This window comes from Gallinula chloropus, assembly GCF_964237585.1.
Source record: "Gallinula chloropus genome assembly, chromosome: 5".
NCBI classification, from domain to species: Eukaryota; Metazoa; Chordata; class Aves; order Gruiformes; family Rallidae; genus Gallinula; species Gallinula chloropus.
This window is the reverse complement of record NC_140090.1, coordinates 79,415,299-79,432,625: the sequence shown is the minus strand read 5'-3', so window position 1 is coordinate 79,432,625 and position 17,327 is coordinate 79,415,299. Positions and strand designations below refer to the sequence as shown.

Sequence of the window (17,327 nt, the reverse complement as noted above, 5' to 3'; positions counted from 1 at the left end):
ATTTACCAGCTGCAAGGCTGCCTGCTTAGCTTAACACAAATCCTTAGGATGGAAAAAGAAAAACATCTGTCAAGAGCGGCTTAGCTAAAGCCCTGCCCGCTCTGCCATCAGGAGATGGAGCAGATGACTTCTCAGTCCTTCTATTCAGTGCTATAAACCTTCAGACTGGCGACAGTCAATGACCTGCTGCCTCTTTGCTCTCTAAATATACTTTAAAATCTTACTGTCCTATAATCACACACGCTCGTACAATCTGTTATGTCAGAGCAGGAATCATTTTCTCCTTTTTTTTTTTTTTTTTCCTTTTTACAGCCTTGTTATTACTGCTCTGGCTGTGCTTTCTCATGCTTCAACTGAAAAAGCCTGTTTTCTGGAATTTCTTCATGAAATATTTCTGATCCTAAAATTTAATAACCCCAGAAAAGGCCTCACTGGTTTTCTGCGCACGGAGGGTGCTGCTCTGAGCAGCCAAAGTGCTGCATAAATGTCATTCATTTAAAAAGACCAAAGCCCAGGAAAGGGATCTGCTGGTAACTCACAAGCAAGCAGGGTTTTAAGGATATTTTACCCAAATTATGTTAAATCTGTAACTGTACTGGTCACTATTACTATTTTTTAAAAATTATTAAAATAATTAAATTTTTAAAAAATTTAAATTACTAAATAAAAACCACACATCAACAGCAAAATACTATTTTATAATACATACAGTACTCCCATTTAATCAACTCCTACCATGTTCATTTAACACACCACAAACCATGGCAGAGAAACCCTGCTGTAGAAGAACCAGCATTTAAAAGGATGCAGTAAAATTGTCAGCAATATTCTGATGTTATTTTTGATGTGGTACAACTCTGTTCTCCTTAAAACGAGCTAATACTGGCAGGAGAAGGAAATACAACTGGAATGGTGTTTTGTGTGTTGCAGGTTGGAGCTATCCCAGTGCCAGCCGTGTGGACCCAGCTGGGGTACCCAGAGGTGCTTCTGGACATGTATGAAGCAATGATTTTGGTTCTAAAAGTAAAGAAAATGGGAAATGAACGTTTGGGCATGAGTTGGTACAAGAAGCTAGTGTTACAGTGCAGAGCAAGTGGCTTTACTGGGAGAAGGGGGACATGGGCAGCCTCTTCTCAGTGTCTGTGGGGACAGGACAAGGGGTGATGGCCTCAAGTTGGAGCACAGGAAGTTCCACACCAATATGGGGAAGAACTTCTTCCCAGTGAGGGTGAGGGAGCCCTGGGACAGGCTGCCCAGGGGGTGTGGAGTCTCCTTCTCTGGAGAGATTCCAGCCCCATCTGGACGCTGACCTGTGTGCCCTGTCCTAGGGACCCTGCTTGGGCAGGGGGTTGGACCCCATGAGCTCTGGAGGCCCCTTCCAACCCTTACAGCTCTGTGAATCTGTGAAAAGTAAATAAAACACTTTCTAAAACACGACTGAGCAGCCAAAATGCCATTTGCTCTCCTACCTCTAAGCACTGATAGTAACAAAAGCACCAACGGATGGGCACAGGCAGAGGATTCACAGTCTGGCTTCAAAGAGCTACAGAAATCTTCATCACTGAGCATCAGCCAGGAGAAACATTTATACCTGAACCTTCATTTATAATACTCAGATAAACATTTCTTGTTGCTGCTGAAGACAAAAATATTAGTTTTTCAAGTACCAGAAAAGATTAATCAAACTCAAGTGTGAAAGAGCAGCATGTACTTTGCTCACTAGGTATTTTTAAATGTGCAACAGCTTTAACTCAAATGAAGCTGGCATGGAAAAATAACAATTTTAAGTGAAAATTGCTACACCTTCTGTGTTAAAAATAGTCATCACATGACACCAGCTTTTACTGTGAGCAAAAAATGGAGTCCTGCTAACATGCTTTTTGATTTAACACCTTCAGCTTCATTTCATTACTTACTTCATGCTGCTGCCTTTGTAAGAACTAAGCATTCACACATTCGTGTTCACACCATGCACTCTGTGCCCTGAAAAGACACTACCACACTACCAGAAGTCTTTGGAGTCCCACCACCAAAGGACACTGTCTTTATTTTCTCCATCTTGGTCTTTTTGCTGCTTTTACAACCGATACTTAATGTTTCCTATGGGACCATGGAGACCAAATGCTCCTCTGGGCAGGGCCAGGGAATTTGGTGCTGGAGGGAGAAACACTGATCCAGCACCCAAAAGGAGCCAAAAGTGTGGAGTCAAGTGAAGTGGACTAAAGCTGGAAGGTGCATGGTCCCAAAGGCTTCATGACATGAGAAAGCAAATATTCATGGAATCACAGACTGGTTTGGGTTGGAAGGGACCTCAAAGATCATCTAGTTCCAGCCCCCTGCCATAGGCAGGGACACCCTCACTAGACCAGGTTGCCCAAAGCCCCATCCAACCCAGCCTTGAACATCTCCAGGACTGGGGCTTCCACAGCCTCTCTGGGCAGCCTGTGCCAGGGCCTCACCAGCAGCTTCACCCCAAACACCCACACTGGAGCACAAACATGAATACAAACACTGGTGGTCTGACCTCCCTCAGCCTTACAAACAGCAGAACTTGGAGTCTCTACACACATGCTCTACACACTCTGTGGAGTGAGCTCAGGCAGACAAGAAGAGCACTCAGAATCACAAAATAACATTTAAAATCTAAAATCACAGTTAGGTTGGGGTTTTTTTTTCAGTTCTAATTAGAAAATTTAGAATCAGAAAATGTTACATTAAAGGAACTCCACTATCTACATTACCTACATGAAATTATCTAAATTAAATTACATTATCTACATTAAATGCAATCAGCTAAGGGTTTCTGTCACCCCTGAAACAATTAAAGCACAAACCAGACAAACAAAAATATCTAACAGCCACTGTTCAGCACAGAATACATTGTATTCCTCTTGAGCTGCACTGCTTGATAACCAAAAAATACAAATCACAGGATGAACATACTGGTTGCTATAAGATGCTCATGAACACAATCATCCCAACATGTTCTTGTCAACTTGGGTTTAGATTTTTTGGAAGGAAAACTACAGCTATAATAGCCAAATCATTCCTTTCCATTTGAGATTAATTTGGAGATGTTTCTTCAGCTCTCAATTTGGCTCTGACCAGAAAATTATCGTGACATGTACTCAAACAGCCTCTTGTAACCCTCTTTCAAAACCACATGTTAAACCCAGGAGACCTTAACACTCAGTATATGCAAGTTGGGGAGAAAAAAACGTTAAAGTATCCAAAAAACCTCACTGTAACCATTAGACCAAGCTGCAGTTTTCCCATGGTTGCACAGAGCTCACATATTCTGTTTTTCTTCTAAGGTATCACATTTCTGAGCTGCTTCTGAAAACAACAGACTGTGAGGTTCCTCTCAATTGCTCATCCCCTGTTTGCAGAGCAAATATTTAAGAGATGGTGAAATCTATTAAGGATGCTGACCAGCAGGGCAATCCCTTGGGTTAGTGCTGTCTCTACCAGGGAAGCCCATGAAACACCCCACATGGAAAAATCACAGCACAACATGGGAAGTCCACTGGACCAAGCATTAGTCTCAAGCTTCCTAAGATTGACTCAGCATTCAAAATGTCTTGAAGGGATTAAACCAAGAGAGGGGATCCTCTCCCTCTACTCTGCTCTGGTGAGATCCCCTGCAGTGATACATCCAGTTCTGGAGCCCTCAGTAAAAGGACATGGAGCTCTTGGAGAGGGTCCAAAGGAGGTCATGAGGATGATCCGAGGGCTGGAGCACCTCTCCTGTGAAGACAGGCTGAGAGAGTTGGGGTCATTCATCCTGGAGAAGAGAAGGCTCTGGGGAGACCTCCGAGCCCCTTCCAGTCCCTGAAGGGACCTGCAGGAAATCTGGGAAGCACTGTTTGCAAGGGCAGGGAGTGACAGGGTAAGGAGCAATGGTTTTAAACTAGAGCAGGGCAGGTTTAGATTAGACATGAGGAAGAAGTTCTGCACTCTGAGGGCGGTGGATCACTGGCACAGGTTGCCCAGAGGTGCTGGAGGCCCCATCCTTGGAGACATTCAAGGTCAGGCTGGATGGGGCTCTGAGCAACCTGATCTAGTTAAAGCTGTCCCTGCTTACTGCAGGGGGGTTGGACTAGATGACCCTCAAAGGTTCCTTTCAACCTAACACATCCTATGATTCCATGAAATCTGCCACCACTCAAAGGAGGACAACCAGTTAATGAACAGACGCATCGCCAGCTCTAAACCTCAGGACCACTTAAAACTTTGTGCAAAGAGCCAAAAATAGCCAGGCCTTTTAACAGGAGATAAAAATCTCTAAAAAAACCCTTAGTTCACTCCTCCCCCCCCCTCCTTCATGTACAAAACTTGCACTCCAGAACATCAGCAGTTGGGATCGTTTTATCCCTGCGCCTTTCTTTCTAGTTGAGGAAGAGATGTTCCCTAACCCCCAATTCTTTCCTTTAAAGTCACTGTAATTTTCTTCTGCCAAATAAAAGGTTGAAGTGTCCTGGAATCTATCAGAAATATTTTGAGAAGATGCTAACTTATAGTAAGGACCCAACGTGAGCAAACTTGTCTAATGCTCCACAGTGATCTTTTTGAACTGAATAAGGATCATTCTTTCCCCAGCAAAATTAAATGCACCACATCCCTTGTCCCCTGGTCAGGCCCCACCTGGAGTGTTGTGTCCAGTTCTGGGGTCCCTGGGATAAAAAAGACAGGAATCTCCTGGAGAGAGTCCAGAGGAGGTTAGAGAGATGATGAAGGGCCTGGAGCATCTCCCCTGTGAGGAAAGGCTGAGTGAGCTGGGGCTGTTCAGCCTGGAGAGAAGACTAAGGGGGGACCTTATTAATGTTTATAAATATCTTAAGCATGGGATGCAGGGGGAAATGGGCAGCCCCTTTTCAGCGTCTGTGGGGACAGGACAAGGGGCAATGGCTGCAAGTTGGAGCACAGGGAGTTCCACGCCAACATGGGGAAGAACTTCTTCCCAGTGAGGGTGAGGGAGCCCTGGGACAGGCTGCCCAGGGGGTGTGGAGTCTCCTTCTCTGGAGAGATTCCAGCCCCGTCTGGACACTGCCCTGTGTGCCCTGTCCTAGGGACCCTGCTTGGGCAGGGGGTTGGACCCCATGGGCTCTGGAGGTCCCTTCCAACCCCTGTGATTCTGTGATTCTATGAAATGCACCTGCAACAGCCTGTGCCTTACTTTATTGAGATGGGATGGTGCAGAGATCCACATTCCCAGGAGGAGAGCAAATCCCCTCCATGTTTTAGGGACAGGAAAATAGGTTTGTTGAGGGAAACAGAGTAATAAAAGACAGAACTGGCAGAGTCACAGCAGATGTTCAACACAGTCCCCCAGCCCAAGCCCACCTTCCTTGCTGCAGGACGCCTTCGCCAAAAACCCAACACACATCTTCAAGCACATGAAACCCATAATTTAGCCTATATAATCATGATTAAAACGGTAACTGTTTTAGTACAGGAATTCATTATTCCACCTCTAGACCTTGGAAAAGATTCATCATGATACAAACAGACGGGGGAGTAGTCAGAGAAGCAGATGATGTTTTTGGGGGCTGCAACATCTCACCCCTACAGTGGCAACACAATGTCAGCAGCTTCACTAGTGCAAAGGCTCCTGAACAACTCCTCTGCTATAATGGATCACAGACTGCAGAAATGGGTTAAAGAACTCCATTAAATCCCCCCCAGAAAGCCCCAAACCAGGACTGTTGGTTGTGGCACACTATTTCTAACTCATACCAGCTGGGATAAAATAACCTGCTACAGGGCATGCCTCCTTTCCTCCAGCTATGGACATCATCAAAGGGAAAGAGCACCTGCTGAAGCATACTCCTTCAAGGAGTCTCAGCCTTTTGAGTAAGAAAAAAACCCCCTCTGTTATTTTAAACATAGGCAAGTACATCCCTGGTCCAGTTAATTTGACAGGTACAATGCTAAACCAAAAATCCTGCAAGGTCTTTGCTGAAAAGGTCAGTACATTACACAACCAGGCTTTATGGACAGCAGAAAAAGCCCAAATCCCTCCATGTACAGAAACTGCATCATTATGTAGCTAACAAAGTGCGCTCATCTACTTTATTTAAAGATAAAGACCAAACTTCTGGGCACTTATGTTAACTCTGAAAAGTGGCTCCTAAGAAAGTTACAAGCTTTGGAAGTTTTTATCCTCTATATTGATACATGATAAATGAGGGAGGTTCTACACAGAGAAATGTTTGGCACTAAACAAAATTGCTCCCATTTGAAGTCTTATTTCATTCCATCCCTAAATAAACTGATTTTGTTTTTCAAGCTGTGTGTCTGGACTCTTAAACTTTCTAAATAAGTGGAGAATCCAATAGGAAATGTATCAATACTCGGGAGAAGTAGCGACAATTCCTGCTCATCAAAGCTTTCCCTACTCTTCCGATGGCTTTACACATGGTATCCCTTCTCCCAAAGATATACTTGCACTGCAAACACTGTCCTGTCACAAGATCCTGTTTGGAAACGTAGAACAGATACCACATTCCACAACACCACTCAGTATTGAGTGAATATTTTAATGATCCATGCCCCAGTTAGAAGACTGAGCCTTCAAGTCACATCTACTAATAATCTCTTTGAACGTGGTATTAATGCAGGCTTGAATGCTGTACACATGGCAGGGGGGTGGAAGATGAGGAGGGGTTTGTGATTCCTCACCCCACCCCACATGTGTGGGATTACTTGGTAGGATGTAGAACTGCCTCATGTGTCTGCATTATCTGCAGTTTTCAATCCAGATTCTTTGTCGTCCTTCTGGACTCTTTGCCCCCTGTTGTGAGACCCCCGGTCAGGCCCCACCTGCAGTGTTGTGTCCAGTTCTGGGGTCCCTGGGATAAAAAAGACAGGGATCTCCTGGAGAGAGTCCAGAGGAGGCTACAGAGCTGATTAAGATGCCTGGAGCATCTCCCCTGTGAGGAAAGGCTGAGTGAGCTGGGGCTGTTCAGCCTGGAGAGAAGAAGACTAAGGGGGGACCTTATTAATGTTTATCAATATCTTAAGTATGGGATGCAGGGGGACATGACCAGCCCCTTTTCAGTGTCTGTGGGGACAGGACAAGGGGCAATGGCTGCAAGTTGGAGCACAGGAAGTTCCACGCCAAAATGGGGAAGAACTTTTACACAGTGAGGGTGAGGGAGCCCTGGGACAGGCTGCCCAGGGGGTGTGGAGTCTCCTTCTCTGGAGAGATTCCAGCCCTGTCTGGACACTGCCCTGTGTGCCCTGTCCCAGGGACCCTGCTTGGGCAGGGGGGTTGGACCCCATGGCCTCTGGAGGTCCCTTCCAACCCCTGTGATTCTGTGATTCCATGATTCCACATCTCCATCCAGCAGTAGCTCAGGATGGATTTTAAACAAGAGCTTTTGTACTTGGAACTAATTTGACAGATGTGACTTGACTGGTCAATTATGCAAGCGCCAGGAGCCCGTTTTCACACACGTATTGAAGCCACATGTGTTCTGTTCTGTACACCTGTATAAAGCCCAGAAGAATATCACAATTAGGCAAAAGTTCAATAATCTAAAGCCCCATTTTATTTTGGCTTTGGGTTACGTGTCAGGAAGAATAACTCTGGGGCACCTGAAGCCTGTGCTACATTTTAAGGTTCACGTTATGCAGAAGTAGGTTCAGTTCACAAGCACTCCAGTGTTTGCACACCACTGATGGACAGTCACATACAGAGCCCAGGCTAATTCTGAAAGCGCTCTATAGATCTGACAGGTACTGCTATGACAACCACGGAGCAGAGCAGCCCACATTTCCCTGGAAGCTCCAAAAATAAACATGTACAAGCCACTCCAGCAACAGCCAAAAAAGGTATATGTTTACCAGATGTATCCCCCTGATCTTTCTCCTTCCTTTTTAGCAAGATTTTGGGGTGGGGGGTTCACAGAGACCACTTGTTCTGGACTTGGGTTTGAGCAGCCTGCAGCCACCTGCAAAGCCAGCGCAGCACTAATGGGGAGCAAGGAGAGCTCTATTTCCTCCAGGAAAAAACCAACACAGAGGCACAAGAAAACTCATTCTCACTGAGAAGCATCTCATCCCTTTTTCTCTGACTTCAAAAGGCAAAATAACCAGGTATTTTATGTAAATGTGGACATTAGACACAAAAAAATAGAACGGAAAAACATCAAATTCATTTTTCCTAGGCAGCTCAGCTTCCACCACAACAGCTGCAGATGAAAGTAGTAGCTACAAATTAATATATCATAAGGTCTACCAAAGGAACTGATTGTCTCAAATGCCAAAAGTAAGACCAAAGACTAAATTATTTTCATTTACAAACAGGTAGAGAGGAACTGTTTTCATGTTCGGAGCTAGATGTTTAAAAGGAACCTAAGTTTAGCTTGTCAGCTTATGACAAAAGCTAAAACCAATTTCTGAAACACTTCTGAATCGTTTCTTAACATGATCTAGAAAGGGAAAATGTAAACAATATGAAATCCCTGTGGTTTTTTTTTCCAGCTACTTCTACAGTTAAAGCTCCTCGAGTGCCTTTTCCTGCAGGAGATGCCTGGAATGAAGAGCCTGCCTCTGAAGCTCTCCTCACCCCTATCCCAAAACACAGGCAAACCTCCTGACTCCTCACAACTATTAAACACAGCTATTGGAGTTTATCACCAGGACCTGAGTGACAGAAATACCATGGCAGCTGAAGATCAGGCCTAAATTTCATTATCAAGCATCTGGTGGATTGCTACGGAGCGGCTGTCGCAGTACCTGTCACCACAGCTGATAAAACCAGTTCCTTTTTAATCCAGTGAGATCAGGTCTTTACCTTAATAGAAATAACTCGTCCTGAAAGCATGAACACATATAAACCTCATGACAGATGTAATTTAAAGGTGCCCAAGTATCTTCAACAGAACTATTAGCAATTTCCAACAGCAATATTTAGATCTACAAGTAGCATTTTAAGTTGTCTTAACTCATCCTTAATTTTAGGCACTGTGCTTAGTAAGCACTTGCCAGGAGTTTACTAAGCTTAAAAATCCCTGTTGAGAAAGAAAACCCAAAGGAAGAAAAGCTACATAAAATTAAACTAGGCATAACCCTGACATAGTCCAACGTGGAGAAACAGCCCTGAGCGACCAGCCCCAGTGAAGCACCGCAGAGGCAGGTGGGAAATAGGGAAAGGCAGTGGATGCCCTGCCCAGACTCCCTCTGCAGACCCCTGGGGCGGCTCAGCATGGCAGCAGGTCTCTGGCAAAGCACAGGGCCAGGCTTTACCAAGCTGGTGCTGCAGACAAGCTGCTATCCCCCCGTTGTGAAGTTCATCTCCAAGCCCCAGCCCCGCATCCACCAACCGGTACAGAGTGACAGGGCTCAAGACGACTCTCCAGACATCATTTAGTCTATTCCCCTTTTCCCTAAATTATAACTGGCATCTTAGCAGATGCTTGTCAAACTGTTTTTAAATACCTCTGCTTCTGGAGGCTTCACAACGCCCCGAGCAATCCTCTGCAGCGCTCGCTGCTGGAATACTTCCCCCAGCCTTGAACTCCTCTTGCTACGTTTGATGACCAGTGTTCCTCACACAAGTCAACATGGCCATGGAAAGGCTGTTCCCCTCTGCTCACCCACATAATTTTATCTACCTGAAGACCCTTTGCTCTCTTTCTGTCCCTCTGTCTTCTCTCTTCTTTAGTTTTACCCAAAAGCAAGGGTCACTTCAAGACAATGCTTAATTACTAAATACTAGTTGGGTTTTCTTTTCAACCAAACACCCCTAAAAGTAACATGGGGTGTATTTTGGCCCTCTCAGCATTCAGCGTTTTGGTTTGAACAGTGTCTTGCTCTTCCTCCTAGAAGTAGTTGCTATAAACAAAACATGCTGTGGTCTTTTATTGCTCTTTGTTATCCTGTCATCAAGGGGTTTTTCCACCTCTGCTGCTTGGATATTGTTGTCTCCTGTAAAACAGCAGCTGACCAGCAAAAGGAAAAGCCACAGCATCAGTCTGAATATTCTTTTTCCCCCCTCTGACACCTTAGGTTGGCTGCACAGCACCTGATGAACCTACGTGGTGACTGGTGCCTCATCACATCAGATCAGCAGGCAGCACCCACCGATGGCAAACCAAAGGAGCCCAGGAAACCTGTCATACTCAAAACCTTGGACTCTTAATTAACAAGCCTCTTTGCTAAAACAACAGATTCTGGTTTTAATTAAATTAGAGAAGTCAGTAAATAGAGTATTAAGTGGCAGATCTAAGAACAAAAAAAAAAGTAGCAATTATCTCATTAGATATGAAGATTTTTGTGTTCATTTCAGCACCACAGGTGGTAACACGGTGCAAGAGTCAGTGGTGTTGAAGCAAAAGCACACTGAGCATGGCAAGTGATGCTGTGCCATGCACAGCATCCAGCAGCCATGGGAAAGAGAGAGTACCCAGAGCTTTCATTTGCAAAGTGTACAGAACGAGAGAAATCTCTGTGTCCATTAATGAGTGTGCAAGTATTTACATATACAGGACTCCTACTGCTGAAGTTAAGTTCAAATCACAGAATCACAATGTTGGAAAAGACCTTTAAGATCATCAAGCCAAACCGCTCCTGTCCTGTGCTAAACCAGATCCCTGAGCACCTCATCTCCCCTCTGTTAAACACACCCAGGGCTGGGGACTCAGCCCCCTCCCTGGGCAGCCTGTGCCACAGCCCCACAACTCTGCCAGGGAAGAACTTTGCCCTCCCAGATGAGCTGACCCTGCCCTGGGGCAGCTTGAGCCCATTGCCCCTTGTCCCATCTCCTGTCCCCTGGCTGAAGAGACCATCACCCACCTCTCTGCACCCTCCTGGCAGGGCAGGGGAGGTGGGGAGAAGGGCTCCCCTCAGCCTCCTCTTCTCCAGGCTCAACACCCCCAGCTCCCTCAGCTGCTCCTCAGAGGATTTGCCCTCCAGCCCTTTCCCCAGCCTGGTTGCCCTTCTCTGGACTCGCTCCAGGACCTCAATGTCCTTCTGATGGTGAGGAGCCCAGAACTGGACCCAGCACTCGAGGTGCAGCCTCACCAATGCCAAGTATACAAGGTTTCACACTACCAGATATAGTTCATGCAGAAAAACAAGTGAACTAGTTAAAAATGAGCTCAGTTAATTTGGCTTCTGGCACAGACACACTCGACCCACAGCAGCAGGCACACAGAAAATGGCACGATGCTCCCAGGTACTTGTCTTGAGAGGATGCAGGAGCTTTAAAGGACAGAATTTGTTCTTAATTTTTTCCTAGTTTTCTTCAATAAAACTTTATAGGGGTAAAAATAAATGGACCAGCTGGACAAAAAGGTATTTTACAATGCAGCCTTCTGCTTTTGGAAACCACAGTAGCTTCACCAGGAGAAAATGAAAAGCGCTCAAATCAATTCAGAAGCATTTACAAATGAGCTGGTGTAATGAAAATGAACTTGTAAATTAGAGATGAACAACCCCCTTTAGCACTTCTGCAGATACTCATCAACACCAGAAAGACTTGAAAAACGTTTTTTGTTTTTAACTTTAAATACTACTGCAATATTCTATGGGCACTGAGGTTATTCACTCAGAATCAAAGATCTTAACAACACGTACCAGTTCTGCTTCTTTGGGACCTAATGTTCAGCATGGGGAAAAGACAAGACTATTTTTAAGGATCAGAAAATCAAAGCCCCATCCCTAACTGAGCACTTCTGCATCGTGCTTTGTATTATCCCAAATTTTCAGAGTGAGGAACTGCCTGGTAAGAATACCTCTGTGCTTTAAAGAACGAACCGTGGGGAGGGAAAGGCTCTTTCTACACTTTCATTCTTTCTCTTTCATTCTTATGACCATAATTCCACAGTTTAAAAAAAAATAATTAAAAAATCAAGGTCAAATCCCTCTAAACACCAAGAGGTCATCTGGTGATGCCGTGAAGATAAGGAAAACCTGCCTCCTTTACACCTGGGGAAAGAGTCACCGCAATATTGCTCACACTGTGATAACTGCCTGGTGACTGGCTGTCCAAACACAGACCTTCCCAACCACATCTCCATCTCTTTGAAAGTTCAGCAAAGTGCAGAGGTTGTTCTCCTGTTTGAAAGGTAACATACATCATGAGGGCCTCCAAAGCAACCTACAATGTGACTCTGGAGACAGTCAGGAGTTCTGGAACCAAAACCACTTTCAAAATTAAAAAGAAATCAAAAAAAGATCTTCCTCCTCTGCTAATCCCAAAGGGCTCTTCATAGAATCCCAGACTGGTCTGGGTTGGAAGGGATCACAAGGGTCACAAAGTTCCAATCCCCTGCCACAGGCAGGGCCACCAACCTCCAGGCCTGGGGCTACACAAGGTTGCCCAGGGAACCATCCAACCTGGCCTTGAACACCCCCAGGGACGGGGCATCCACCCCCTCTCTGGGCAGCCTGTTCCAACCCCTCACCACTCTCTCTGGAAAGAGCTTCCCCCTAATATCTCATCTAACCCTTCCCTCCTTTAGCTTTAGTCCATTCCCCTTGTCCTGCCTCTTCATGGAAACCAGCTGGTGCTTTGCAAGCTGCAGCCACACAGTGGTGGGCACCCGCTACCACAGGGATACCCCAAAAGATGGTTGAATCTCCTAACTCATCCTTATTAAAACAGATTTTATTAGGTGGTTAAGAAGACTTCAGAAGCCCAGATTGAAGTTACGGCGATTTTCTATACCAAGAGCAGGATCTGTGGCTCAGGATTTTCTATAAGTAAACACTGACACCTTTATAGCCACGGTAGCTACCAGTAAGCACAGAAGAGATTTCTCCAGGCAACTAGTAAATATAATGTGGGGTTTTTTTCCTTATGCTTTCATCACAGCACACATAAAAGCATTTGACTCGCTTAATAGATGTCAGGAACATGAAATACTGCACAAAGGCATGCTAAATAATGATAATGCTGCAATTATTGAGCAAAAAAAAAGCAAAAAAGAAAGGAAATGAGAAACATTTGCAGCTTGTCTCTTCATCTTCAGGCTGATGGAATCTGGGTTTAAAATGCCCTTTGGATTCTTTCTCGTTAATACCACTGAGAACAGCCCAGGATGTGCAAGTCCATGTCACGTCCGATAACCACCAGTTCTCGAGGCCGTACGCGCAACGTATCATTTATCCCCAAAGGAACACATTAACTCGCTGCAAGACATGTACAGATCCCTCCTGCATCTGCAGCTTGCTCCAAAAATGTTGGTTCTCGGCATGATGCCACCCCTAATTTGCAGCAGATTCCAAAAGCCCCAAAACAGGCCACCAAACCTCTGCCCTGCAACCCCCAAACCCATTTTTAAACACTTATTTGCACCACAGAAGGGAAAAAAAAACCCAGCAGCCCACAAGAAATCACCACCCTTAGCTGCTGCATTGTGTTTTACTGTTTCCAAGCAACACTGTTGTTTCAGACCAGCCATGAAACAGCTATCTCAGAAAGCTCCAGTGCTGTTTTCCCCCCCACACTCTGTACTTACTTATTCTGCATCATGTTCATTATAACCCAGTCGAAGGGATAGACGTTCTTCCCAATGAGATTCTTGAACATGATGAATGTTTCCATCAGAAAATCCTAAAAGAGAACACACCACTCTTCTAGATCAAAAAAAAAATAACACAAGTGATGGTGTCAGGTTATTAATGATTAGATTCAGAAGTTGTCTTATTGTTCCGCTTCATAAAAAAGCCATTAGTCATATACAACACACATAAAGTCTACTAAAGGCATATTTATAGACACTCTACATAAATCCTGTGATAATTCTATTTAAACTTTTCCAAAAGGATAACAAGAGTAATCCCACATGGTAAACAACCTGTGGGATCGCTCAGAAACAAGCACTGCTTTGCCAGGTATCCAAAGGCAGCTTCTGCTGGAAAAGAAATAAATAGGATTTCTTTTTGATACTGGAGATCAAGTCTCCCAGTCCCTTCCTGGGACTTCCCACTGTGACACGTGCCTGGCATAGGCAGAAAGAGAATAAAGACTAAAATATCGATTTTAATCTTAGGATTACACTAAAAATCCTCCCTGGAGTCAGCTGATGAGTTTTCCCTCCCCTTGTGAATAACACTCCCCCTGAAAAACTTCTCTTGCCTGAACTCAGGAGTATCTATTGATTAAAGCACACTCTCTAGCTTGAAACTGGATTCAGGTAAGCATGGTGATGGGCATTACCCCAGCCTGGAGTAGACAGCAGCACTGGTTTGGCCATCCTGGAATGAGGAGAGACTCCCTCCCTAAAGGGAGCAGCAGTAATTGCTTCTGCAGGGGAAAAACCTGACCCAGAACAAAGTTAATTTAGCAGCATAAACCAATTTATTTCTACCCAGATATAAACAAACAATGCTCTGGAACAGGAATCTCGTGCACTTCACAATGTAAATTATCTCCTACAATTTGGGAATCTCTAATGGCTACCTAACAATGTGAGCAACATGAAGGGAGGAGGAAGAACTTCACGTGCAAAGCCCCTTGACCCACTTCATGCAGAGATAAAAATGAACTTTTTTGCCAAGGTTAGAATACTTTTTCCTTTGCTACAGCTCCTCAGTAATGGTATTTATCTCGTCCATCTTTAAAATGTCAAATGCCTACCAAGAAAAAAAAAACCACCCAAAATGTTACATTCACTGGACTTTTCACTAAAGGCTGGGTTTATGTAACCTTTTCAGTGAGAAACAAATGTGAAGTTACTGCTCTTGGAACTCATTTCTTCCTGTGTGAGAGCTGGCCTCCTCGTTGTTTTATCTTCTGATTCGTCCTTCTGTTGAGATGTTTTTCCTGGCTGAGATGTTTTTCCTGGGAAGTTGGGAGATCTTCAGGACACAAGGTGGTGATCATGAAGCACCATGAATTTCCAGGCTGCTCAGTTCTGCCATGAGCATGGCACTGAGGTTGCTTTGGGATGCTTTGCACCCCAGCTCCTCATACATAAAGAGACTCCCAGGCCAAAGAGAGCCAAGAAAGCATCAGCAGCCACTGCAGACATATTTTAACCAAAAAACCCCATCTAATACACAAAATACCAAACCACATCATCACTAAAGATGCTTAGACATTAACAGGATTGAGATAAAATTTGGAACTGCCTGTGGTTAATGAGATGTTACTGTTGCATGAGGCAAAATTCATCCCAGACACACACTCCACCAGCTCAGTAAAACGTCTCTTCAGTTATGAGACTGAGCTGCACACTTCACTGCTCACTTCCCATGTGTTTTGGTGGAAGAGTTATGTAATATCTAATAATCACATCCCATATTTTGCTGCCCAAGCATCACACAGTGCTTTGTGTGTGTGCTTTTCCACCACTGCAGGGATCGAGCACCGACGCTGCTTCATGGCTCCAAACAACAGTGGAAGCTGCACTGTGGGACAGGGCACCAGCTATCCAAGAGGGATGATTTGAGCTCAACTGGCTTTTTTTCCCCTCCCTTACAGAATCTCTAGGTTGGAAAAGACCTTTAAAATCATCAAGTCCAACCGTTCCTGTCCTGTGCTAAACCAGATCCCTGAGCACCTCATCTCCCCTCTGTTAAACACACCCAGGGATGGGGACTCAGCCCCCTCCCTGGGCAGCCTGTTCCACAGCCCCACAACTCTGCCAGGGAAGAACTTTTCCCTCACATCTGCTCTGACCCTGCCCTGGGGCAGCTTGAGCCCACTGCCCTTTGACCCACCTCCTGTCCCCTGGCTGAAGAGACCATCACCCACCTCTCTACAACCTCCCTTCAGGTAGTTGTAGGTGGGGAAAAGGTCTCCCCTCAGCCTCTCCTCTCCTCCTCTACTATTTTATGAATACAGACATAGTGTTTCCTCCTTCCTTGCAGCCAACTCTACCTTACGCTTCATTCCTTGCAGGTTTCAGCCTCGAGTCTCTGCGCTGACACTCACCAAGCTGCCCCTGATGGAGGATGGATTGTCCTATCCTTCCCTGATGTCATTTCATCACCAACCCCCAAGGCTGTGCCACCTATGACATGATCCCTTCTGCTGATTCAGCTCTACATGTTAATCTACTGATACTTACATTTTAATAGTCCCTGCTTTCACAGAGGTGCTTTAAGTAACCCTGTAGAACAGCTCATCTAATTATTGGTCAAATAAAACCCAACTTCTGATGCTTACCTGGACGTTATGTATTCATAACATTGCTCTCTTCTCCATTTTATCTTCCTTATAGAAAAGCAAATGGTTTCTATGAATTAAGCTCATGTTCTGAGCCAAACCCAGCTTTTTGGGGGAGGGTGGAAGGGGGAGCTATCAGCTCTTGCCGTGCTGCTGAAGAGCCTGCTTAGTTTCAGTATACCTTGAAGCAGAACAAAACGTTCTGAACATTAAAAAAAGAAGATAAAGACCTGTACACTAAAGGAGCAAGGGCTGCAACTTCTGATGTCTTTCCAACTCCAAATATAAATCCCATTTAATATCCCAAGGAGGCCGAATACACAATAGATGGGACCCCTTCACAGTTCCCATCCAATTAGAGAGAGAAAGCAGAGGAAGCTCAGCCCTGTAACTGGGCAGATGGTGATGGAGGAGTCTTAGACAATTCCACCTCCCCTGAAATGCCAAGCATCACACCCTGATACACCTGTACCACTATTTACATTTTTCACAACCTGGATTTCAAAGAGGTTCTTTAATAAATCCTCAAGCTTAATAAAAATAACTGGCTAAAACATGTAGGAACTTGATGTGTAAAAGAACTCCAGGTCAAGCTGGTGAAAATTCCAGCTTTGCTGAGCACTGAGGTACAGCACTCAGATGTCAAATAGGCTCAGCTACAGCTTCTCAGGACAACAGCTTCACCCCTACAGAGCTCCACCACTGAAGGCTGTCTCTGGAGAGTCCCCTCTCCACCACCATGGATGGCTCTGGGTGGGCTGTCTCTACAGGGTCCCACCCCCATGGGCATCCCCTGCCACTGTCACAGCACATCCCACACACCAGAGGCTGCTTAAGCCACAGTATTGCCCACACCCATCTATGGTTAGCCACATCTTGTGTTATGGAAGGATGTACAATATGCACCAAAACACCTACTCACATTAAAAGCCAAAGTCTAGGAGTGCACAATATTAAAGGGGGGGTGCAGGAACTAAATGGAGGTGCAGAAAACTGTAGTCTAAAAGACCTGATGGAGTCTGTCTTTCAGCACACTTCATTGAGTCCAGGACACTGTCTTCAGGGAGGAATACTTCTGAGATACTCCACATTAACATACATTTTTTTGTCAACTAATACCACAGGTGTCTCAACTGAATATAAATTTATCAAGTAAAAAGGGGAGAGAGATCAGTTAGTCCCAGAAATAACCTCACTGATCTCA

At 45.0% G+C, this 17,327-nt stretch overlaps 1 protein-coding gene across 10 annotated transcripts in view; it reads right to left on the bottom strand.

The window, feature by feature from the left end:
• The window catches only part of DOCK1 (dedicator of cytokinesis 1), a gene marked incomplete at its 5' end in the record, with an annotated part of 301,045 nt that overhangs the window by 114,768 nt on the left and 168,950 nt on the right, over positions 1–17,327 (bottom strand). For all 10 annotated transcript variants that reach the window (XM_084265218.1, XM_084265212.1, XM_084265214.1 and 7 more), the window contains one exon: positions 13,470–13,564. In XM_084265218.1, the coding sequence (XP_084121344.1) occupies positions 13,470–13,564 (95 nt within the window). The remainder of the gene's footprint in view (positions 1–13,469; positions 13,565–17,327) is intronic.